Below are 24,071 nucleotides of genomic sequence, written 5' to 3'. Positions count from 1 at the left end.
AAATGCTCATCCCACCCAGGGCTGGGTTTTTTTGGTGATGAAGGGGACGGAGGGCAGCTGCTGCTCTCACCTCTTGCAGGGCTTGTGCTCCATCCCTTTGGAGACCGAGGTGTCCACGTGTCGTGTGGATTTAGGCTAAGCTGCCCCTCCCCTCCCTGTCCCGGTGTATTGGTGCTGCCAGAAGTACTTTGGGGTACAAGGCCATGGGGGTTCGCGTTTCGTGGGGCTGGGACATCTCTGTGCAGGTCAGGGTTGTGTTTTCAAAGGTTTTTGTTTTCACTTCTTTTTAAGAATTATTATTTTTTCCTGGTTTTAACATAACGTCTCCCCCTGTGCTCTGCACTGGTGAGGCCACACCTGGAGTGTTGTGTCCAGTTTTGGGCACCTCAATACGAGAGAGATCGAGGTGCTGGAGCGAGTGCAGAGGAGGGCAACGAGGCTGGGGAAGGGCCTGGAGAATAAATCCTGTGAGGAGCGATGGAAGGAGCTGGGACTGTTCAGTGTGAGGAGGAGAAGGTGAGGGGAGACCTCATCACTCTACAGCTCCCTGAAAGGACATTGTAGAGAGGTTGGTGCTGGTCTCTTCTCCCAGGGAATTAGTGACAGAACAAGAGGGAACGGCTTTAAACTGCAACAGGGGAGGTTCAGACTGGGCATGAGGAAAAAACGTTTCCCAGCAAGAGTGGTCAGAGAGTGGAATAGGCTGCCCAGGGAGGGGGTGGAGTCCCCATCCCTGGGTGTGTTTAAGGGCCGTTGGGATGAGCTGTGGGGGGATGTGGGGTAGGGGAGAACTTTGTAGAGTCGGGCTGAGGGTTGGACTCGATGATCCCGAGGGGCTTTTCCAACCTGAATGATTTTGTGATTCTGTGATAACCCAGCTCCAGCTGGGAACTGGAGGAGGGTGTTAATCCCGGATAGGGGGCTGGTTGGAGGGGGTGATCTGGGTTAAGGCTGGTGCTGTGAGAAATAAAAAGCAAGAAGAGGTGGGAAGGATGGGGCTGTGCGTAGGCAGCTTCTCCTTCTCGCCCTGGGATGAAGATCCCAGCAAGGGGCCAGTCCTGGGTGGGGACAGTGGTGGGGTGAGTCCCCATTCCCTGCAAGGCCTGCGCTCCCAAACACCCATGAAATTGTCACCCAATGTACATCTACCCCAAGGCTTGTCCCCAGCGGGTTGCCGTGCTCACTCCTCCATTGCCGTTCGGCTCCAAGAAGCACCAAGACCCAAGTAGGGAGGGCTGACTCAGGGCTGTCCCCTAGAGACGTGCTCCAAGGGGTGTCATCACTTTTGGGGGCCTGGCTTTAGAGCCTGCACATCCTTCGTGCACCCTGGGGGTTGCTGAGGTCTGTGGGAGCTGGGGAGGGCTGCGGGCCAGTGCCACTGTGTTTGGGCCGGTGGCAATGCCCTGGTGTCTCCATCGCAACATGCTCTTCACCTGATGGGAGAGGCTTGGGCTGCTTGGGCATGTGTCCATCCTTTGGGCTCTGCTGTGGCTGAGGGGGTCACGGGGGCAGCGGTACGGGGGCATCTGTCCCCCTGTGGACATTGGGGGGCTTCGCTCACTGATGGTGGCGCTGTGTTTCTCCCCACAGGACGTCGTCCCTGCGATGGAACGCTGGCACCAAGGAGCGGATGCTGATCAAGGTGACCGACCGCGAGCCCAGCTTCCTCATGCACCAAGGCAATGGCTACACGCCCGAAAACCAACCAGGCACCCGTTCGCGGCGACCTTCGGGGGGCCAACAGTCGCCCAACCTACAAACCTTTGCCCCCGACACTGACAACTCTGTTTTCTTCCCGGAGAGGAAGCAGTCGCCCTTCTTGAAGAGGGCTGAGCATGTGGGCAGCTGCTCACCGCTGCTCGGCCGGGGGGACTCCTTCTGCTCCCCGCTCCAAGCCCAGCACCGCAAGCACTCCAGCGAGTCGCAACCCTCCTCACCCCGCTACGCCTACGAGCCCCCGCTCTATGAGGAACCCCCCATGGAGTACCAGGCTCCCATCTATGACGAACCCCCCGTGGACATGCAGTACGAAGCCAGCGGGAGCTACAAAGCCGGCTCACCGCAGAAATCACCCATCCGTAAACCTCACCCCTTCCTGCAGTCGCCCAAACAAGGCTCCAACTCACCCTACCAGCAGTTGGTGCTCACCAAACAGAAGTGTCCCGACCGGTTCATGAGCCTGGAGTACAGCCCGGCCGGCAAGGAGTACGTCAGGCAACTGGTCTACGTCGAACAGTCGGGCTCCAGCCCCAAGATGAAAACGGGGTTGAGGCACAAATATTCCCCCAACCCCATTGGCGGCTCCTACTCGCTGCAGCACAGCCCCTGCCTGGTCCGGGACCAACGCTTGGAGATCAAATCAGGTGACTACAGCAGCATGGAAGGACCCGACTTCTGCCCTGGCCCAACCAGTGGCCAGGTGGCCCAGGGCGAGGACTCCATGTCGTGGTCCAGCCAACAGGATACCTTGTCCTCCACCGGCTACTCGCCCTCCACCAGAAAGAGGAAAAGCCGAAAGCCTTCCCTAACCCACGACCCCAACGCCTCCTCCACAGATGGCTCAGGGGACCGGGAGGTGTTGGGCGAGCAGATGCTGGGGGAGGAACGAGCCACCCCGGGACCCAACAGGTCACCGATGAACCGTACAGAGAGCAAGGCAGCGGAGGCGGAGGCGGCACGGGGCTTCCCCGAGCCCTTCCTGGCACAGGCACGCCTGGCTTGGGAAGCCCAGCAAGCCCACTACCACATGAAACAACGGAGCAGTTGGGATTCCCAAAAGGACGGTTCAGGCTACGAGAGCGACGGCGCCCTCCCTTTGCCCATGCCAGGTCCGGTGGTACGAGCCTTCAGCGAGGACGAGGCATTGGCGCAGCAGGAGAACAAGCACTGGAAGAGGAACACCTTTGAGAAGCTGGGCTTCCCCCAGATCCTGCTGGAGAAGAGCGTCTCCGTGCAGACCAACCTGGCCTCCCCCGAGCCCTACCTGCATCCATCTCAGGTAATGTCCTCGGGGGTGTTCTTGGCGTGACGGGGCTTCACTGCATGCCCCGCACCGCCAACCCTCGCCCACCACGCGGCATCTCCTCAGATGCCGCGCCAGGTTGGGCAGAACCACACCACGTGGCAGCGTGAGCCTCCCTGCCACCCTCCTTTTTAAAATTTCATCTTGTAAAGCCGGTTTAAATCCCCGCCTCCACTGCAGAGCCTGTGGGATGGTCCCCGGGGTGATCTCATGCCTTCATAGCCGCCAAGCACCGGCACGGGCACCTCTGCACTGTGGCAGCCTCAGCCCTGTGCCACAGTTTCAGGCGCTGCTTCTCCCCCCTCGGTCTGCCTGCCCCTCGGTGGGACCCAGCTCCTGCACCCTGAGCACCCACCCAGCTCCTAGAGGAGCCTCAAGTGTCTGTCCCCAGTTGGTCCTTTGCAAGCTGGTCCCTCAAAGAAGGTGCTCCATAGCAAGCTGGTCCCTCAGATTTGGTTCTTTGCAAGCTGGTCCCTCAAAGAAATTGCTTCTTAGCAAGCTGGTCCCTCAAAGTTGGTCCTTTGCAAGCTGGTCCCTCAGTTTTGGTCCTTAAGAAGCTGGTCCCTCAAAAAAGTTGTTCAATAGCAAGCTGGTCCCTCAAATTTGGTCCTTAAGAAGCTGGTCCCTCAAAGAAGGTGCTCCATAGCAAGTTGTCCCTCAAAACCTTGGCATGAAGCAGCCGCAAGCACACCAGCTTTCCAGGATCTGCTTCCCAGGGATCTGAGCTGCCTGTCCCCTCTCTGGGACTGAGCTGTCCCGGTACTGGAGACCCCTTCAGCCCCAAACTCCCATCCCAGAGGAGCTCCTGGAGCTCCCATAGACCGTTCCTGTGGTGGTGTAGCCCTCCTGCTGCTGATAGCCCACCGTGGGCTCTGACTTGGACCTTCTGGAGCTGGCTCATCCCCTGTGTCCATCTTCCAGCCCATCATATGTTTTCCATCAGCGGCTTCTGGCTTTCAGTTCTCATGTCCTTTCCCCTCAAGCATCTAACACCCCAAATCTGCCCCCCTGACCTGTAGTGCCCCACTCTGGGCAAGGACAGTGATGCTGCCCGTGTCCCTGTGGCCAGAGGAGCCCAGAGGTGGGCTGCGAGCAAGAGTTGCCGGATGAGGACCACTTGATTTGCTTTTGGATGCATCAAGGGTTGATGTAAGGACACTAGGAAAGTCTATATTGGCTTTTTAAAAATTGATGATGACACCGTGTATGGGGATAGTTACCCTGGTGAGAACGATCCCACCTGGAAAACTTGGAGCGTGGTATCAACAAGGAAGAGAAAGACCTTGGACACAGACCTGAGAAACAGCAAATAATCTGGAAAATACTTTTTTGCCCATGGGAACGTGTAAGGAAATCGGTGGGGCATCGCATCCTAAGGCAGAATTTTCCCCACCCAAGCACAAGGTGCTGCACGAGGAAGATCAAACCCAAAACTGAAGAGCTCCAAATCCACTTTGGATGCTCACGTTGGCCAGGAGAAGTAGCTGCCACCATGAGTGGAACTCAAGATGGGGTGGGACTCTCCTCTGCTGCCCAGGCATTCCTCTTTGGTTGATCCTGTCTGACCCTGTCCTCAAGCTGAGGGACACCCGTTCCAGCAAGAGCAGATCTTTTGGCAGCTGCTTTGCTCCTCGTGAATTTTTTCCGGTGGTGAGATTCACCAGCGGGATTCACCTGATACCTTGAGAGTCCTGTTGTCCATGGGAGCATGTTTATTTATCTGTGTGACTTTATAAACTCGTCCCATGCCTACACCATCCCCTGGCTGGACTCAGCGGAGAGCTGGTGGAGATGCCAATGGGGATTTGTCCATGTCTGGAGATGATTTAATCTCATCTTTTATTGGCGATGATGGTGATCACCAAGGCCTGTACTGACAGACAAGGGGCAGAGGTTTTGGACTGAAAGAGGGTGGGTTTAGACAGGACATAACGAAGAAATTCTTTATGATGAGGGGGTGGACCAGGCTGCCCAGAGAAGTTGTGGCTGCCCTCTCCCTGGAAGGGTTCAAGGCCAGGTTGGACGGGGCTTTGAGCAACCCGGTCTAGCAGGAGATGTCCCTGCCTGTGGCAGGGGGGTTGGACTGGATGATCTTTGAAGGTCCTTCCCAACCCAAACCATTTGATGATCACATCTGAGATTGTCACATGGTTTTAATTCTGTTTTCTATGCCCCCATCAGCTGGGGAACCTTCAACATGGGTTGAAGTGGAAGCCTCTTGCAGTGGGTACTCACCTGTGGCCAGCCCCGACGGGGAGCTTTGTGCAGAGGGTTATCATGCTGTCCGTGACAGCAAATGTAGCAGAAATGAAGAAAACTGGAGCAAAATGATGGCGGGGGTGACATGTGGGAAAACGCAGAGACCTGGCAGAGGAGAGAAGCTCACAGATGTGACGGGGTGACACAAGCGATGGGGCCATGCCCAGTGTCACCAACGGTGTGTCCCAAGTTGACCCCACACTGCGGTGAGTCTGAGTCCCATCCACGTGGCACGAGGACCTCCTTCCCCCCACCCCCAGCACTCTTGAGTTTCCTTCTGGGTTTGAGCTTTCCCTAATCGCCGAGCCAGAAGGAGGTTCACCCCACAGGACAGGCAGCGGCAGCCCCCTGCCACCACCCTGACAGGAAGTCATGGCCGGCTGCCGTTGACACCCGATTGCGTAGCCTCTTCTTGTAGCCCTAGGCTTTCCCCAAATTCATTTAGGACTGTGCTAATTAGAGCTGGAGCTAATTTTATATTGGCACTAGCAGCAGAGGATCCATCCCATTTTGCTGCCTGTGTCACTCCCCAGCCTGACCACGCTGTCTGCTAGAGTGGACTTGGCTGGAGAAGGCTGATGTCCCCCAGCCAACGTGGTCCTTTGCTTCTCCCTGGGTGCCCTGGACGACCAGCGTGGTGGTGGCCCAGCTGGTGGCCCAGCTTTTGGAAGAGCCACAGCAGCAACGGCTGCAAAGCGAGAAGCCTTGGAGCAAATGCTGCATCTCCTTCCACCCAGAAAGCCCCACCTGCCTTCAGCTGACCCGCAGGTTGGAGGGCACAGAAGAACCTTTTCAGGTGATGTGGCCTCCATGGGAATGGTGGGGCTGGGTCCCTCGGGGGGTGAAGCTCCCATGTCCCCACAGCCAGTTCCTTGCCATTGTCACCACTGAGCAAGATGGGAGTTGAGCAACGTCAATGGGAAGAGGAAACCTCAACCCTGGGAAGGGACAAGCTGTTGAGTGAGGAGTCAAGAAACTTGACTTGTTTGACGAAGCAGAGGCTCAGTCGTCTACCAGCAGCTCTGGTGGCTCTTGGGGTGGCTTCCTTGTTCCTTCATGGACTTGCCACCTCGACGTGGCCCTGGCTTTTTCCACCTTGTTTCTGCCTCCTGGTTTTCTTCTTCTGTTCCTCATCTAAAGCCCAGCCCCAAGGCCGTGGCACCGCTGCAGTCACCTTGCGCCTGGTCCCTGCTCGGGGCCACCAACACAGTTCCCCTGCGCATGGTGGGCACAGCAACGTCACCTCTGGATGATGTGGCACGCCCTTCCCTGCCAAGGAAAGGGCTCACCTCCTGCCCACCCCAACTCACGTCCCCACAGCCACCAAACCCAGGTGATGCTGGCCCAGACATTGCACTTGCAGAAGAGGGAGGTGACAGATGATGAAGCCACCATTGGTTGGCTGCAGGACCAGGGCATGGTTCATCCCAAGTGTCCTTGTTTGTCTTTCTCCATGCTGGGCATCAGCTGGTTGGCTGTCCCACCATCTCCTGGGGTGATCAATCCAGAAGCTGTGCTGGTTCCAGTAGTAGGACACTGGAAGAGGTCCTCCCCGGCTGGGCAAGGGTAGATCCTGGGCAGCTTGTGTCCCTCCGCACACGGGATGTAAAGAAACGCCATCCATGTTACTTATGGCTTGGAGGAGCCACCAGCCTCCTCCTGGGCATGTGTCCACTGGAGAACCATGCTTGAACATGACTTTGGGGAGAGGGGGGTTATTTGGGAGGGCTGGTTACAGGTGAGTGTGTCCCCTCCCTGGTGTGCCCGAAGACCTGGTGGAGCTCGAAGCCACTTGCCCTTTGCTTCCCCCACGTTTTTAATAGCCACCGGCTTCTGTCCATGACTGGAAAGCCTGAGTGACCGGGGTGCCAGGTGCAAAGGGATTCCAGCACGTCAGCTTTCAGGTGGCTTCGCTTAACCCCATTGGTCCCTTCCCTCCTGATGCCGATCGGTGCTACGACCCGCCTTGGCCGCTGGCACCGGGCCAGCTCCACGTGCCCATGATGGCACTGAGGAGCAGCTCCTTGGAGAGGACGTAGGCTTTTGGTGCGAGCGTGGGGCAACCTCTTTGTGCTGCAACAGTTGGTTGGTTTGTTGGTTCGTTGATTTGTTGATTGGTTGGTTGGTTTGTTGATTGGTTGGTTTGTTGATTGGTTGGTTGACTGCTTGGTTTTATTGGCTGATTGGTTGGTTGGTTGGTTGGCTGGTTGGTTGGTTGGTTGGTTGGGTGTGTGGGTGGGTGGGTGGTTTGTTGATTGGTTGGTGTTGATTGGTTGGTTGATTGGTTGGTTGGCTGGTTGGTTCATTGGTTGGTTGATTGGTTGGTTTGTTGATTGGTTGGTTGGTTTTGTTAGTTGATTGGTTGGTTGGTTGGTTGGTTGGTTGGTTGGTTGGTTGGTTGGTTTGTTCATGGGTTGGTTGGTTGGTTGGTTTTCTTGGGTGGTTTTGTTGGTTGGTTGGTTGGTTGGTTGGTTGATGGGTTGGTTGATTGGTTGGTTGGTTGGTTGATTGATGGGTTGCTTGGTTGGTTGACTGATGGGTTGGTTGGTTAGTTACTTGCTTGCTTTGGCGGTGCGGTCACGCCGTTAGTAACATTGACCTGTCTGGCTGTTGTCACCTAGTCGGAGGATCTCGGTGCCTGCGCCCAGTTCGAGAGCAGCAGACAGACCAGGAACATGATGCCTAGCGCCAGCTGTGTCTTCCCCACCTTCAACCTGCGGAAGCCCTCCTCGGAGACGGACATTGAGAACTGGGCCTCCAAGCACTTCAACAAGCACACCCAAGGGCTCTTCCGCAGGAAGGTGTCCATCGCCAACATGCTGGCCTGGAGCAGCGAGTCCATCAAGAAACCCATGATCATGACCAACGACCGCAACGTCAAGAAAGAGGCGTGCGAGATATTTAAACTGATTCAGATGTACATGGGGGACCGGCGGGCCAAGACGGACCAGCTCAACGTGGCCTTGGAGATCGCCACCAAAGGCTGGAGCATGCAGGGTCTGAGAGACGAGCTCTACATCCAGCTGTGCCGGCAGACCACTGAGAACTTCCGTTACGAGAGCCTGGCCCGGGGCTGGGAGCTCATGGCCATTTGTTTGGCCTTTTTCCCACCCACTCCCAAATTTCATTCCTACCTAGAAGGATATATTTACAGGCACATGGATCCAGTGAATGACACTAAAGGTAAGAGCGAAACCGCTGCCCGGTGGCTTTGACCCCCACTGATGTTGCGACCCATTTATTTATTATTACTTTGTTCCCCTTCGCATTCATGAGTCTCCTTGTCGAAAGGTGGGTGAGAAACTCACCCAACAGCCCTCCCGGAGGTGCAGCCAGCGCGGTGGTGCCTTTACCGCCGTCTTTTCCTTCCCGGCACACGGAAATCCAGCACGACACCCAACACGAAATGAGCTTTGACACCTTTGCTGCAGGCTCAGCGTCACCTCTGCCGGAGGTGGCCGTAAGTGGGAGGTCCACGGACTTCTCCTGGCCCGTGAGGACACCTTTAGAGGTCCCTTCCAACCCAAACCATTCTGATTTCATCATCTCCAAATGCTTCTTCTGGCTTCTCAAGTAGCTTTGGATCAAAAAAAAAAAACAACCCACACTGGGAAGGGGACCCAGCTTGATCCTCAGCTCCCAAGGGGGTTTTGATCATGGTGGATGGAAGAGACATAAATTTTGGCTATTTGACCCCAAATGAGTTGTAGGAGCCCCTCTTCAGTGCAGGGATTGTGGGTGTCTGGTGGGAGGGGACGCTGCCTGCTAGCCACCCACGGCACGGCTGGAGGGTTGGCTGTCCCCCTCCCATGGGTCGGTGCCATCTCGCAGTGGGTGGTGGATGAGGCAAAGGTGGGGCTCCAAGAGGTCCCGGGTTTTCACCGTTGACCACTCAGCCTTGGGAGATGGCACCCAAATTGCTCCGGGTGTTTTGGGGCGCCCTTTGGCTCCCCGGGGGCTGGTCAGGGACATCTGGGGGTCACCGGCATCACGTGGAGCCGTGGTGGATCTGCCCAGCTTGGGGACAAGAGGAGATGAACCCAACCGAGGTGGCCACGGGGGAAACCGTGGAGGTGCAAGAGCGTCCCCGAGGGCAGTCGGCTCTGGTGGGGACTGCCCGTGGCCCCCCTCAGCCGCCCGCGGCCCCCCCAGCAGAGGTGTCGAGCTCATTCCGTCACGTCCGTGGCTGGATTTGGGGCACCGGTGGGAAAACCGGCGCTCTGCCGGGATGGGGTCCCCCCGCCCCCCCTCAGCAGCGTGCCTGCGCTCAGCTCTGCTCCAGCCCCGCTCGGCCACCCGGCCCGCCAGCCCCGCCCCCGTGGGGTTTAGGCTTTATTTTCATTTTTAATTTAAGTTTTGGTTTCTGTTTTGTTTCACTTTTTATTTTCCCTTTCATTTTCATTCAGTTTTATTTTCAGTTTCATTTTCATTTAGTTTTATGTTTTTCAGTTTTATTTTCATTTTTAGTTTTAGTTTTATTTTGATTTTCATTTATTTTTATTTTCATTTTTTTCATTTTCATTTTATTTTTTTTCAGTTTTATTTTCATTTTTAGTTTTATTTTGATTTTCATTTATTTTTATTTTCGTTTTTTTCATTTTCATTTTAATTTTTTTTCAGTTTTATATTCATTTTTATTTAGCTTCATTTTTATTTTCATTTTCATTTTATTTTCATTTTATTTTATTTTTCTAGTTTATGTTTTTCAGTTTCAGTTGTGTTTTTATTTTCATTTCCATTTTATTTTATTTTTTATTTTCATTTTATTATTTTTATTTTAGTTTTATTTTCGTTTTATTTTTATTTTCAGTTTTTTCATTTATTTTTGGTTTTTTTCAGTTTTATTTTCAATTTATTTTTATTTTCTTTTTTCCATTTTCATTTATTTTTCTTTTCATTTTTTAATTTTCATTTTATTTAAATTTTTTTTCAGTTTTATATTCATTTTATTTAGTTTCATTTTTATTTTTATTTTCATTTTATTTTATTTTTCTAGTTTATGTTTTTCAGTTTTATTTTCATTTTCATTATTTTTATTTTCTTTTTTTATTTTCATTTTATTATTTTTATTTTAGTTTTATTTTCATTTTATTTTTATTTTAAGTTTTTTCTTTTTTTTAGTTTTCAATTTATTTTTATTTTCTTTTTTTTTCATTTTCATTTATTTTTATTTTCAGTTTCCGTTTTATTTTAATTTTCATTTATTTTAATTTCATTTTTATTTTCGCTATTACTTTTTAAATTTTTTTTCATTTTCAGCTTCATTTTATTTTTTTATTTCGTTTGCATTTTTATGTTCCAGTTTCAGTTTCATCTTTATTTCCATTTTCATTTTCCCCTTCCGCTCCATTCCCTTGTCTTCATCGCTTTGTTTGTTTCCCAGTGACCCAGCACATTAAAGAAATCCTGGAAAGGACCAATAAGAAGAAATCCAAATTGAGAAAGAAACCCAAGCCCTATATCGAAGAGCACGATGGTAGGGGCCGTGTCACCGCTCGCTTGGGGCTTCTTTCTCTTAGCCCTGGTAGCCCCCCTCTGCCTCCTCCCCCCCGCCCCCCTCGGCTCTGCTCCCTGCCTGGACGCTTGGAGGGGCTGCGCTTGCCGGGGGCGGGGGCGCGGGGCGCAGGGGCCACCCCGGGGTGGCACAAATATCCTCGAGACAGTATTTACTATAAATGCAGATGATATGATAGGTCATAGATCAATTCATATCTATTAGAGAAATATGATATAGAAACATATATCATATTTTACATTTTTATATATTATATGGTGTTACATATAAATATATATATTTATAGATAACATGATTTTTATATGTTATATATTTTAGGTAAAATTATCTATTTATAGATATCATTATGTACAATATATGACTATATTGTCTATATTATATATAACATATATAATATGTGTCTGATGTAAATTACAGTATTGAATAGGAATATGAATAATGTAAATATAATATATAATAAATATATAAATATAGACTATTATATATAAGCATATAATATATATATTTTATATATTGCTTATGTAAGTATATGTATACTTACATATGTATACTTACATAATATATACTAAGTATATATTATGTAAGTATACATTATATATAATATAGATTTATACATTATTTATATTCTATATTATAGAATATAAAAGTATCATGTAATGTATTTATACATTATTTATATTCTTTATATAATCTATATTGCTATATACATATATATTTATACATTGTTTCTATTATATAATATTATATGATGTTTTATTGATCTAAAATCTTATATATGATGGTATAGATAAATATATAATGTTATCTATAAATATATCATATTACATATAATATTATATATATGTATTTTATATAGAAATATACAAAATTAATAGTAATTATCAAGAGGTGGAAGGTAGGAATTTAATCAAGCGGAGCCACTTAGAAGGTGCTGATGGGTTTTCTCGGTGCCCGATGGATGACCCTGAGGTGGGCACGACCATCCTTGGTGCCGCGGCTGTCACCGGTGGGGCGGGGGGGGACGCGGGATGAACCCCCTTTTCCAGCATCCTGCTGGGTTTTGGGGCATTTGCCGGGAACTCGCCAACTGGAGGGGGATGCCGGTGGAGCCTTGGCACCCCGGGTGAAACCAAGAGGTTCCCAGCTCAAGATGAGGGACCTCAACCTGGAGCCCCAGCGGTGGTGGAGCCGGGACCTGGAGCTGGCGGGGGGGTGGTGGCACCCCAAGAAATGGCGTCCATGAGTTACGGTCGCCATTTCATAGCATCACCAATGACGTAGGCGGTGGGGCCAAGTGCACCCTCAGCAAGTTTGGACATGACACCAAGCTGAGGGGTGGAGTTGACCCGCCTGAGGGACCTGGACAAGGTGGAGAAGTGGGGCCCGTGTGAACCTCATTGAGGTTCAGCCACGCCAAGGTCAAGGTCCTGCCCCACAGGGAGTAACCCCCAGTATCAGGCTGCGAGAGGAAGGGCTGGAGAGTGGAGAAGGACTCGGGGTCATTGGTGGGTGGCAACGGGGACACGAGCCAGCAATGGTCAGGCAGCCCAGGAAGCCAAGAGTCTCCTGGGCTGCGGCCAAAGAAGCAACTTGATCTCTGTGAAGATGTCCCCACCCATCGTGGGGGGTTGGACTGGATGACCTTCAAAGGGCCCTTCGAACCCAAACCATCCCATGATTCGATGATTCTATGAATGGGCACCAGATCTGAGGTCACCTGGGCTTGGACATCCCCCAGGCCTCCTCCTTTGGGGTGGCTTCAGAGCCCCGCCCAGTGCATCCATCACCACCACCCCACCCCCCCCCAGAGCATTTACTGCACCAAAAAACCATCAGAGAAACTCTTTGAAGACAACGACATTGGGGGCGGAGGGAAAATAGATGAACCCAAGTCCCCAGGTTTGGTTTTAACCAAAAACCTTCCACTGGGGAGTTGGGATGGCGAGTGGCTGCCAGCCACTGGCTCTTCTCCAGGAGCCCTCTTTTCCCCTCTTTTTCACCAATATTAAATACAAAAAGCACATTTTTAGCGCGCAGACCGTCCTCATTGGCATGATGGACTCAAGATGCGCCAGGACACCCGGCTCCGGTGGCACAAAAGCCGTGCCGACAGCAGGACCGGTGCTGACGTCGTGGTTTCCAAGCTACTGAAGGAGAGAATCTCCCGGATGATGGAATTTTTTGTTCAATTTTCCTATTTTTAGGCTCTTGGGAGAATTTATGAGATTGCCATCATCTTCTGGGGTGGTCCAGAAGGTACCACCAGGTCCCTGAGGCTCTTGCCTGCGGGATGTTGGAGCATCTCCCTTGGGATGAGCCCATTGGCAGCTTGAGGATGCTCCAAGGGTTGAGGGTCATCTCCTTGGTGAAGCACATGAGGAGGAGGGGAGGGATGGTGTGGAGGGGGATGAGGGTGGAAGTGGTGGCGTCAGGAGAGGATGGATGGTGTAGGGGGGGGTGACAGTGGAAGCAGTGGCTGCGGGGTGAAAAATTATCCCCCAAAAGCCGAGATGTGCTTGCACAAGGCCACCGGAGTGAGCGGGGAGAGGATGGAGCCGAGGGGGCTCCACGTTTGGTGGGTACAAGGATGTGACTTTTCTGAGGTCTGAGGCTTTTGGGGAGCAGGTTGAGCTGTGGGGACACTCCCTGCAAGAAGGGTCTGGGGGGGCGGTGGGGGGGACACCTCGTCCTCCTCAAACCCACCCCCCCTCCCCAGGAGCAGTGACGGGGACAGAGATAGAGCAGCACCAGTGCTGCCCCACATCCCGAGGGGACCCTGATGCCCTCCTGGAGCTGGGATGAGCTTCACCCCCCACCAGTAGGGGACAGACCCCCCCCAAAACCCCCCCATGAGCCAGAGCTGACACCCCCCCCCCAATTGTTTTCTCTTGCAGGGGTGGCAATAAGCACTTACGCCAAGTACTGCTACAACAAGCTGCAGAAGGCAGCTCTGACGGGAGCCAAGAAGGTATCGTCCAACCATTGGGCATGGGGAGGGCAGCAGTGGGTGGCCACCCCCACCCCCCTGGGGCGTGCTGGGGTTCAGGGATGGGGTCTGGAGGAGGAGGAGGGATGAAGCTGGAGAGCGATGGAAATAACTCGGCAGCTTGTGCCAGCCCCGTGGTGAGGACGCTGAGGGCATTTCCAGCGTGGTTTGCCCATCGCTGTGTCCCCTCTGGGGACCTTCTGGGGTCCCCCCTGGTCCTTCCCAAACCTGCCCATGACCAAGGGATCAAACGGGGATTAAGGAAATGATCCTGGGAGCAAAACACCGGCGCAAAAGCATGCTGGGGATTGAAAAGGGTGCTCCAGCAGCTCCCATCTCCCCGGCTTTCGGAGGGGGGGCTGCCCTGCTGGCCCCCCAGCTCCTCCCACGTTCCCATCACCACAGCAGCTCGCCAAGGCAGATCCATCCCTGGAGCCATCGCTGTCCAACGGCAGATTTATTTAATAAAACACCCCGGATTGGGATTAATTTTCAGCCTGGGGTGCTCTTCATGCCCCCCCCCCCGCCCCCCCAACAGCTGCCTCAGTTTCCCCCTCCTTGTTTCATGGGAGACAGTGGGACCCCTCCTCGGTCCACAGCAGCTCAGCATCTCCCGGTGACATCAGCCAAGACAAGGCCGGGCGGTGGGAGGGGTGTGTCACCCGCCGGGCTCACCAGGGGCTCAGTGATGGCCGTATCCTGCTGACCCACCACCCACACGTCCACTGCTTCCAACTCTTCTGAATCCCACCACACACACGTCCACTGCGTCCATCCCTTCATCCCACCACGCACACATCCACTGCTTACAACTCTTCTTCTGCATCCTACCATGTACATGTCCACTGCGTCCATCTCCTCTTCTGCATCCCACCACACACACGTCCACTGCTTCTACCTCTTCTTCTCTGTTCTACCACATACATGTTCACTGCGTCCATCCCTTCATCCCACCACCCACACATCCACTGCTTCCAACTCTTCTTCTGCATCCTACCATGTACATGTCCACTGCGTCCATCTCTTCTTCTATGTCCCACCACATACATGCCCACTGTGTCCATCCCTTCATCCCACCATGCCCACGTCCACTCCATCCATCTTCTCTTATGCATCCCACCACCCACACTTCCACTGCGTCCATCTCCTCTTGTGTCCCACCACCCACACATCCAGTGTCCATCCCTTCTGCGTCCCGCCATGACCACACACATCTCCTGTGTGGTGGGGAGGACAGCAGTGCCTTCCTGTGACCAAACCACCAGCTCGGCTGGAGAAGGAACCCAGAGATCTTCTCCAGCCCCACACCGCACGGGAGCTGGTGCCAGTGCTGGTGCCCCCGCTTCAAGCAGGCACAGATAAACCAACCGCAATCCCAATTCTGTGCTTTCTGGAAGCATCCCAGAGCCATGGCTCCTCCTCCTCCCTCCATGGCTCATTGGTGTAGACCCTACGGCATGGCCGTGGCCCCATGGCAGAGCGTGGGGGTCCTACCAAGCACCTACCAAGCTTTCGAATCAAGATGGTGGGTGGAGGCACTCGCCCACCAGCTGCATTTTGGCACTGAGCTTCTGGTGCGCGGTCCCACCACGTACATGTCCACTGCGTCCGTCCCTTCATCCCACCACACATACATCCACTGTGTCCATCTCTTCTTCTGCATCCCACCATGCACACGTCCACTCCATCCATCTCTTCTGAATCCCACCACACACACGTTCACTGCGTCCATCCCACCACCCGCACATTCACTGCGTTCATCTCCTCTTCTGTGTCCCACCACGCACAGGTCCACTGCTTCCATCTTTTCTTCTGCATCCTACCATGTACATGTCCACTGCTTCCATCTCTTCTTCTGCATCCCAGCACTCACATGTCTACTGCATCCATCCCTTGGAGACCTTGGCCGTGTTGGCTGGAGTTCATCCATGGCTCCATCCACTGTCCCCATCACACAATGGGCTCCTGCTCTGGATGCGTCACAACCAGCCCTGGAGCTCGGTCACGGGGTGCTGGGATCGAGCAGGACCTCACGTCCCCATCCCGGGGACACCGGCCGCATCTTCTGACAGTGCCGGTGGCCTCTCTTGTCTCTCACAGGGCTTGAAGAAGCCGAACATCGAGGAGATCCGCCACGCCAAGAACGCCGTCTTCAACCCTTCCATGTTCGGCAGCTCCCTGCAGGACATCATCACCATGCAGAAGGAGCGGTACCCTGACCGGCAGCTGCCCTGGGTGCAGACCCGCCTCTCTGAGGAGGTCCTGGCACTCAACGGGGACCAGACCGAGGGCATCTTCAGGTAAGACCACCCTATGGCTGCAAGGAGACCCCCCCAAGATGGTGGCAGCCCAGACCTTCTCATGGGGGAAGTCACCTCATTATAGGGCAGCTGCCCCTTTTCCCGTGTCCCCATGAGTGTCTTCTCTCATAGGGCAGAGAGCAGCCCCCCAACTTCTCCTTGCTCCAAGGCCATGAGGGTTTCTCCACAACAGGGTCGTGTCTGTTCTCTGATGCCCACCAGAGTCTTGTTGGGGTCTTGGCGTCTGCATGCAGCGCCGCCCCCCGCCCCCCCCAGCCCCATGTCGCAGCAGGACACCACATCCCTATGGGGCAGCAGGTCCCAAAATGGCTCCATCCCCAGCTGATGTCCCCTCTTGGCTCTCCTTGAGCCCAGCAGGCACCCAGGAAGACCCTCAAAGCCCCTGGAGGGTGGTGGGTCCCCATCTCTTGCTTGGGAACCAACATCTTTTCCCCCTACAGAGTCCCAGGTGACATCGACGAGGTTAACGCCCTCAAGCTGCAGGTGGACCAGTGGAAGATCCCCACCGGCTTGGAGGACCCCCACGTTCCCGGTAGGACCCCAGGGCGCTGTGTGGGGGTGCAGAATCAGGTCCCCGTGTCTCACATCTCCCCATCTTCTCTGTCACCCACTTCCACCAGCCTCCCTGCTGAAACTCTGGTACCGGGAGCTGGAGGAGCCGCTGATCCCCCACGAGTTTTATGAGCAGTGCATCACCCACTACGAGAACCCCGAGGCGGCCATCGCTGTCGTCCACTCTCTGCCCAGGATCAACAAAATGGTGCTGTGCTACCTCATCCGCTTCCTACAGGTACGGCCAAGACCCCCCCCATGTCCCCTGCCGGTGCCACCCCCCAGTTTAGTTGCCTCTCTTGAGGTAGTTTTGGGTTCCCCGCATTGGTGTGGGGTTACCCACGTGGTGACACCCCCCCCCCCCCCCCCCATCTCCTCCAAGAAGCAGGAGGTCCACACGGTTCCTCCACCCATCTCCCACCACCCCATCACCGTCACCTTCCTCCTCCCACCCCCCCCAGGTGTTCGTGCAGCCGGCCAACGTGGCCGTCACCAAGATGGACGTCAATAACCTGGCCATGGTGATGGCCCCCAACTGCCTGCGCTGCCAATCGGACGACCCGCGGATCATCTTCGAGAACACCCGCAAGGAGATGTCCTTCATCCGGGTGCTCATCCAGCACCTCGACACCAGCTTCATGGAGGGCGTCCTATAGCAGCCGCCACCAAGGGTCCCCCCCGCCAACCCATGAGCCCCCACCCCTCCAACCCCACTCGGCCGAGGAGCACAAACCGGATCCCGCAGAAGGAGGGTGCTGGGTGGCTCGTCCCCCCGCCCGCCAACGCCACGCCGTGGCACCCTGCCCATCCTACGGCGGGGACACGGGACCGTTCCCCGTGCTCCAGCCTGACCTTCCGGCCATCTCACTGCCCACTTCTTCACTGGCCAGAGGGATTGGCCATTTTGGGTGTCCCCCGGGGATGGTGGCACCCACAGAGCAGGCGAGGAGCCTCCTCCTGGCTCCCTGGGGATGGGCGGTGTTTCCAGCTCGGGTGTCCTGAGTGGCTGTGGGTGGCCGCAGGGACCTGGGGCATGGGGGGCAGGGAAGTCTGGGCAGGGATGGGAGGAACCAAACAGGTCCCCCCACATCTCCCTTTGGGGTTCGGTGTCTGGCTGAGAGCGGAGCCGTGGGGCAGCCATGGGGCAGGGACCACCTCCAGGGCCAGGAGAAGCCACCGGTGCTGAGCCAAGCAGGCGCTGAGCACCAGGAGAACGTGGCATCATGACAAGTGTCCCAGTGCCAGGAGGGTCCCAGCCCGCGGGGAAGGAGACCGCGGGCACAACCAGGGTGCAGCTCGCGGCGGGGCAGGGTGCACCCAGGGGTGGGTGCTGGGTGTCCCTTGGGGAGCTGCCGTGCCCCGGGTGGCTCGTTGTGGCCATTTGCCCATCTTGGGGTGTTGGAGGAACTGGGCAGGCAGGTTGTTGCCCGCGTACATCACTGTGCCCATCCCTGGCAGCACACGGACCCATCTCACCACACGTTGGCACCACCCAAAGGACCCATCTCAGCACCCACCATTTCTGCTTGGTCCTGCTGGACCCATCACAGGACCCATCATCTGCTCTTGGCCTTGAAAGACCCATTCTGCCACCAGTCATCTCTGGCCCTGCTGGACTCGTCTTGGCACCCATAATCCCTGCTTGGTCCTCCTGGACCCACCTTGGTGTCCATCATCTCCTCCTGGTCCTGCTGGACCCACTGTGGCACCCATCATCACCTCCTGGTCCTGCCCAACTCATCATGGCATCTGTCATGTCCTCCTGGGCCCATCTTGGCACTCATTATCTCCCCCTGCTTCTCCTGGACCCATTTTGGTGCCCATCATCTCCTCCTGGTCCTGCCCAACTCATCTTGGTGCCCATCATCTCTGCTTGGCCCTGCTGGACTCATCTTGGTGCCCGTCATCTCCTCTTGGTCTTGCCCAACCCATCTTGGCATCCTGGCATCTCTGCTTGGCCCTGCTGGACATATCTTGGCATCTGTCATGTCCTTCTGGCCCTGCTGGAACCATCTTGGAGCTCATCATGGCCTGGTTCTCCTGGAACAATCTTGATGTCCATCATCTCTGCTTGGTCCTCCACAAAACATCTTGGTACCCGTCATGTATTCCTGCTCATGCAAGACCCATCTTGGTGCCCGTCATCTTCTCCTGGACCCATCTTGGCATCCATCATCTCCTTCTGCTCCTGCTGGACCTGTGTTGGTACCCATCATCTCTGTTTGGCCCTGCTGGACACATCTTGACATCTGTCATGTCCTCCTGGACCCACCTCGGAGCCCATCATCTCCTGGTCCTGTGCAAACCATCTTGGCAGCCATTGGCTCTGCTGGACACATCCTGGACCTTCATGTCCTGGTCCTGACCAACCCATCTTGGTGCCTGTCATCTCTGCTTGGCCCTGCTGGACCCATCTTGGCACCCATCATCTCCTCCTGGTCCTGCCCAACCCATCTTGGTTCTTGGCATCTTTGCTTGGGCTGGCTGGACCCATCTTGGTGCCCGTCATCTTCTCCTGGTCCTCCTGGACCCATCTTGGCACCCATTGTATTCTGCTCCTGCCCCACCCATCTTGGCATCTGTCATCACCTCCTGGCCCTGACCAACCCCATCTTGGCACCCATCATCTTCTCCAGCTTCTCCTCCACCCATCTTGGTGCCTGTTGTCTCCTCCTGGTCCTATCCAACCAATCTTGGTGCCCATCATCTGTCTGACCCTGCTGGACCCATCTTGGCACCCATCATCTCCTCCTGCTTCTCCTGAACCCATTGTGGCACCTGTCATCTTCTCCAAGTCCTGCCTAACCCATCTTGGTGCCCATCAACTCCTGGTTCTGCCCAACCTATATTGGTGCCCATCATCATCTTCTGGTTCTCCTGGACCCATCTTGGTACCCATCAACTCCTGGTCCTGCCCAACCCCTATTGGTGCCCATCATCATCTTCTGACCCTCCTGGACCCATCTTGGTGCCCATCAACTCCTGGTTCTGCCCAACCCATCTTGGTGCCCATCATCATCTTCTGATCCTCCTGGACCCATCTTGGTGCCCATTAACTCCTGGTTCTGCCCAACTCATCTTGGTGCCCATCATCATCTTCTGGTTCTCCTGGACTCATCTGGGTGCCCACCATCTCCTCCAGGTATTGCCCAACCCATCTTGGTGCCCATCAACTCCTGGTCCTGCCCAACCCATCTTGGTGCCCATCATCATCTTCTGGTCCTCCTGGACCCATCTTGGTGCCCATCAACTCTGCTTGACTCTATTGGACTCATCTTGGCACCCTCCATCTCCTCCAGGTCCTGCCCCACCCACCTTGGCACCCATCATCATCATCTCCTGCTCCTCCTGGTCCCACCTTAGCACCCACCTCCCTGCGCCCCCCCCCCCCCCCCCCATCTCCCCCCCCCCCTCACCGCTGGAGCCGAAGGGTCCCCCCGGCAGTGGGAGGAGGTGCCCCCCCCACCCCCCCCACCCCTCCCATGGTCGCCCCCAAGTGCCTTTGGGGCAAAACAGGACCATGGGGGGCACCCACTGGGGGAGGGAGGGGGCACCCACCATGGGGGGGGAGCACCCATCAGAGTATATAGATCTATAAAGAGAATTATTAATTAGAACCCCCTAATTTTCAAGCCAGATGCTATTTTCTCGAGGGGGAGGGGGGTGGGAGAAGGTCCCGGGAGAGGAGGGGGTCCCCGAAGTTTGGGGGGGGGGGGGATCCCCACGGTGGGGTGGGGGGGCCCTAAGGTGGGGGCACCCAGCGCTACCTCCCAGCTCTGCTCACTGCCAGGCGCCGGGGGCGGGGGGACAATGGGGACACACACACACACCGGGGGGTGGCAGCGGGGGGGGGTCCCCGCTTCCTCGACTTCCATTTAATTTTTCCCTCCAGGTTTTATATTTTTATTTTTTTCTTTATTTTTTTTTTCTCTTTTTTGCCCCCCCTTTTTTTTCTTTTTTTTTTTTTTTTTTTAGACTCGAGGTTTTATTTATTATTAAAAAGGAGAAAAAATATTAAAAAAAAAAAAAAAACCCACACAAAAAAAAAGGGACAAAACCCCCCCCGGCCGCTGCGGGACCCTCCCCCGAGCGCTTGGGGGGGCGCGTTTTGGGGTGGGAGGGGGGGTGGGGGTGTCCCATGGGTGCCGAACTCTGTAATTGGGGCGCGTGGACGTATAGAGGCGCCGCCCCGTTGTGTGAATAAAGCTACGTATGGCCAGTGCTGCCCTGCGGCGCGTTCACTCTGGAGCGGATCAAGGGCTGGGAGGTTGGGTGGGAGGCCGCTGTAGGGGTGGTCGCAAGGGCCCGGCTGCACCCCACGGGGTGTGTAGGGCTGTGTAGGGTTCTACAGAAGCCCCACCCACACCATACAGCCTCTATAGGGGTCTATATGGGCATCCCTCACCACACAGCCTCTATAGGGACCCCCACCCACACCATACAGCCTCTATAGGGTGGGCATCCCTCACCACACAGCCTCTATAGGGACCCCCACCCACACCATACAGCCTCTATAGGGACCCCCCACCCACACCATACAGCCTCTATAGGGGTCTATATGGGCATCACTCACCACACAGCCTCTATAGGGACCCCCACCCACACCATACAGCCTCTATAGGGACCCCCCACCCACACCACACAGCCTCTATAGGGACCCCCCACCCACACCATACAGCCTCTATAGGGGTCTATATGGGCATCCCTCACCACACAGCCTCTATAGGGACCCCCCACCCACACCATACAGCCTCTATAGGGTGGGCATCCCTCACCACACAGCCTCTATAGGGACCCCCCACCCACACCATACAGCCTCTATAGGGGTCTATATGGGCATCCCCTGCCACACAGCCTCTATAGGGACCCCCCACCCACACCATACAGCCTCTATAGGGTGGGCATCCCTCACCACACAGCCTCTATAGGGACACCCCACTCACACCATACAGCCTCTATAGGGGTCTATATGGGCATCCCCTGCCACACAGCCTCTACAGGGACCCCCCACCCACACCATACAGCCTCTATAGGGTGGGCATCCCTCACCACACAGCCTCTATAGGGGCCTATATGGGCACCTCCTGCCACACAGGCTCTATAGGGACTCCCCACCCACACCATACAGCCTCTGTAGGGGTCTATATGTGCATCCCCCTCCACACAAGCTCTATAGAGTGTGTATAGGGCTCCCCCTTCAAGCAGTACAGGGCGTACCAGGCAGTATAGTGTGTCTGTACCCCTTCTCCAGGGGTGTATAGGATGTATACGTACTGCCCAGGGGGTGTAGGGATGCACACAGGGTGTAAAGGGGGTGCTGGGAGGTCTATAGGGGCAAACAGTGGGTGCACAGGGGGTCTATAGGGGGTACATAGGAAGAGATGGGGGAGCACAGGGGTATATAGGGGTACATAAAGCTGCATAGGCTTTGGATAGGGTATATAGGGGTATATAGGGGTATATAAACATCCCCAGGGTACATAAAGCTACACAGGGTTGTATAGAGGGGTACATATAGGTGCCCAGGGGAGCTTGGGACATGTAGGGGGTTTCTATAGGGGAGCACAGGGTGAGCATGGATGTATATAGGGGTGTATGGGTGTGTGTATAGGGTGCACAGGGGCTGTGTGGGTGTCTATAGGGGTGTATGGGTGTCTATAAGGGCACATGGGTCTCTATGGGGTGTGGGTGTGATAATAGGGGGTATAGGGGTGCACGGGTGTCTATGGGGTTGGTATCTATAGGGGGTCTGGGTGTCTATAGGGGTTTATGGGTGCATATAGAGGTGTGTATGGGGCATATGGGTGTCTACGGGTGTCTGTGTGTCTACAGGGGTGTCTGTAGGAGGTATGGGTATTTATAGGGGTGGGTGGGGGTCTGTAGGGTGTCTGGGTGTCTATAGGGGCAGGCAGGTGTATGTATATAGGGCAGGGTGGGTGTGTATAGAGAGAAACAGTGTCTATGGGGCTATGGGTGTTTATAGGTGCATATAGGAGTCCATAGGTGTCTATAGGGGTGTACGGGTGTCTGTAGGGGTACATGAGTGTCTACAGGGCCGAGTGGGTGCCTATAAGGGTGTAGGTGTCTATAGGGGCAGGTGGGTATTTATAGGAGTGTGTGGGTGTCTATAGGGTGCATAGGAGTCTATAGGAATGGCCAGGGATGCATGGGTGTCTGTCTATAGGGGATGTGGGTGTCTATAGGGGTGCCCAGGGGTGTCGAAGTATCTGTCTATAGGTGGTGTGAGTGTCTATAGGGGTGCCTAAGTGTTGGGAGTGGGGGGTGGGGGCGTCTATAGGTATGCCCAGGGGTGCATGGGTGTCTGTAAGGGTATATGGGTGTCTATAGGTGTGCCCAGGGGTATCTATAGGGATAGGCAGGTGTCTATAGGGGTGTCCGGGGGTGCTTGGCTGTCTGTCTATAGGGGTATATGGGTGTCTATAGGGGTGCCCAGGCATGCCTGGCTGTCTGGTTATAGGGTATATGGGTGTCTATAGGGGGTATATGGGTGTCTATAGGGGTGCCTGTCTGTCAGCCTATAGGAGGTACATGGGTGTATATAGGGGTGCCCAGCTGCCTGGCTATAGGGGCATATGGGTGCCTATAGGGGTATATGGGTGCCTGTCTGTCAGTCTATAGGGATATATGGGTGTCTACAGGAGGGTGTGGGTGCCTACAGAGGGTATATGGGTGCCTATAGGGGTGCCCAGGGATGCCTGTCTGTCTGTCTGTAAGGGTACATGGGTGCTTATAGGGGTATACGGGTGCCGGTCTGACTATAGGGGGTATTTGGGTGTCTATAGGGGTATGTGGGTGCCTATAGGAGTATACGGGTGCCTGTCTGTCTATAGGGGGTACATGGGTGTCTATAGGGGTATATGGCTGTCTAAAGTCGTACATAGATGCCTCTAGGGGTGCCCAGGGGTGCCTGTCTGTCAGTCTATAGGTGGTGTATGGGTGTCTATAGGGGTGTGTGGGCACCTATAGAGGGTACACAGGTGCCTATAGGGGTGCCCGGGGTTGCCTGTCTGTCTATAGGGGGCATACAGGTGCCTATAGGGGTGTATGGGTGCCTGTCTGTCTGCTTATAGGGGGTATACGGGCGTCTATAGGGGTATGTGGGTGTCTATAGGGGTATACAGGTGCCTATAGGGATGCCTAGGGGTGCCTCTTTGTCAGTCTATAGGGGTATATGGGTACCTACAAAGGGATGTGGGTACCTATAGAGGGTATATGGGTGCCTATAGAGGTGCCCAGAGGTGCCTGTCTGTCTATAGGGGCTATATGGGTGTCTATAGGGGTGCCCGGGGGTGCCTGTCTGTCTATAGGGGCTATATGGGTATCTATAGGGGTGCCTGTCTGTCTATAGGGGCTATATGGGTGTCTATAGGGGTGCCCGGGGGTGCCCGTCTGTCT

At 54.6% G+C, this 24,071-nt stretch overlaps 1 protein-coding gene across 5 annotated transcripts in view; it reads left to right on the top strand.

Annotated features, from left to right (window-relative positions):
- The window catches only part of ARHGAP39 (Rho GTPase activating protein 39), a 163,874-nt gene extending 146,509 nt beyond the window's left edge, over positions 1-17,365 (top strand). For 4 of the 5 annotated variants that reach the window (XM_074827678.1, XM_074827769.1, XM_074827501.1 and 1 more), the window contains 7 exons: positions 1,591-2,998; positions 7,903-8,464; positions 13,691-13,764; positions 15,883-16,082; positions 16,544-16,635; positions 16,724-16,893; positions 17,117-17,365. In XM_074827678.1, the coding sequence (XP_074683779.1) occupies positions 1,591-2,998; positions 7,903-8,464; positions 13,691-13,764; positions 15,883-16,082; positions 16,544-16,635; positions 16,724-16,893; positions 17,117-17,311 (2,701 nt within the window). In that variant the 3' untranslated portion in view covers positions 17,312-17,365. Of the gene's footprint in view, positions 1-1,590; positions 2,999-7,902; positions 8,465-10,664; positions 10,758-13,690; positions 13,765-15,882; positions 16,083-16,543; positions 16,636-16,723; positions 16,894-17,116 lie in introns of all 5 variants that reach the window. The other variant, XM_074827861.1, reaches the window with a different exon arrangement.
- Positions 17,366-24,071: the final 6,706 nt, after the last annotated feature.

Source organism: Strix aluco, chromosome 1 (assembly GCF_031877795.1).
Source record: "Strix aluco isolate bStrAlu1 chromosome 1, bStrAlu1.hap1, whole genome shotgun sequence".
NCBI classification, from domain to species: Eukaryota; Metazoa; Chordata; class Aves; order Strigiformes; family Strigidae; genus Strix; species Strix aluco.
This window is presented reverse-complemented; position numbering and strand designations above follow the sequence as displayed.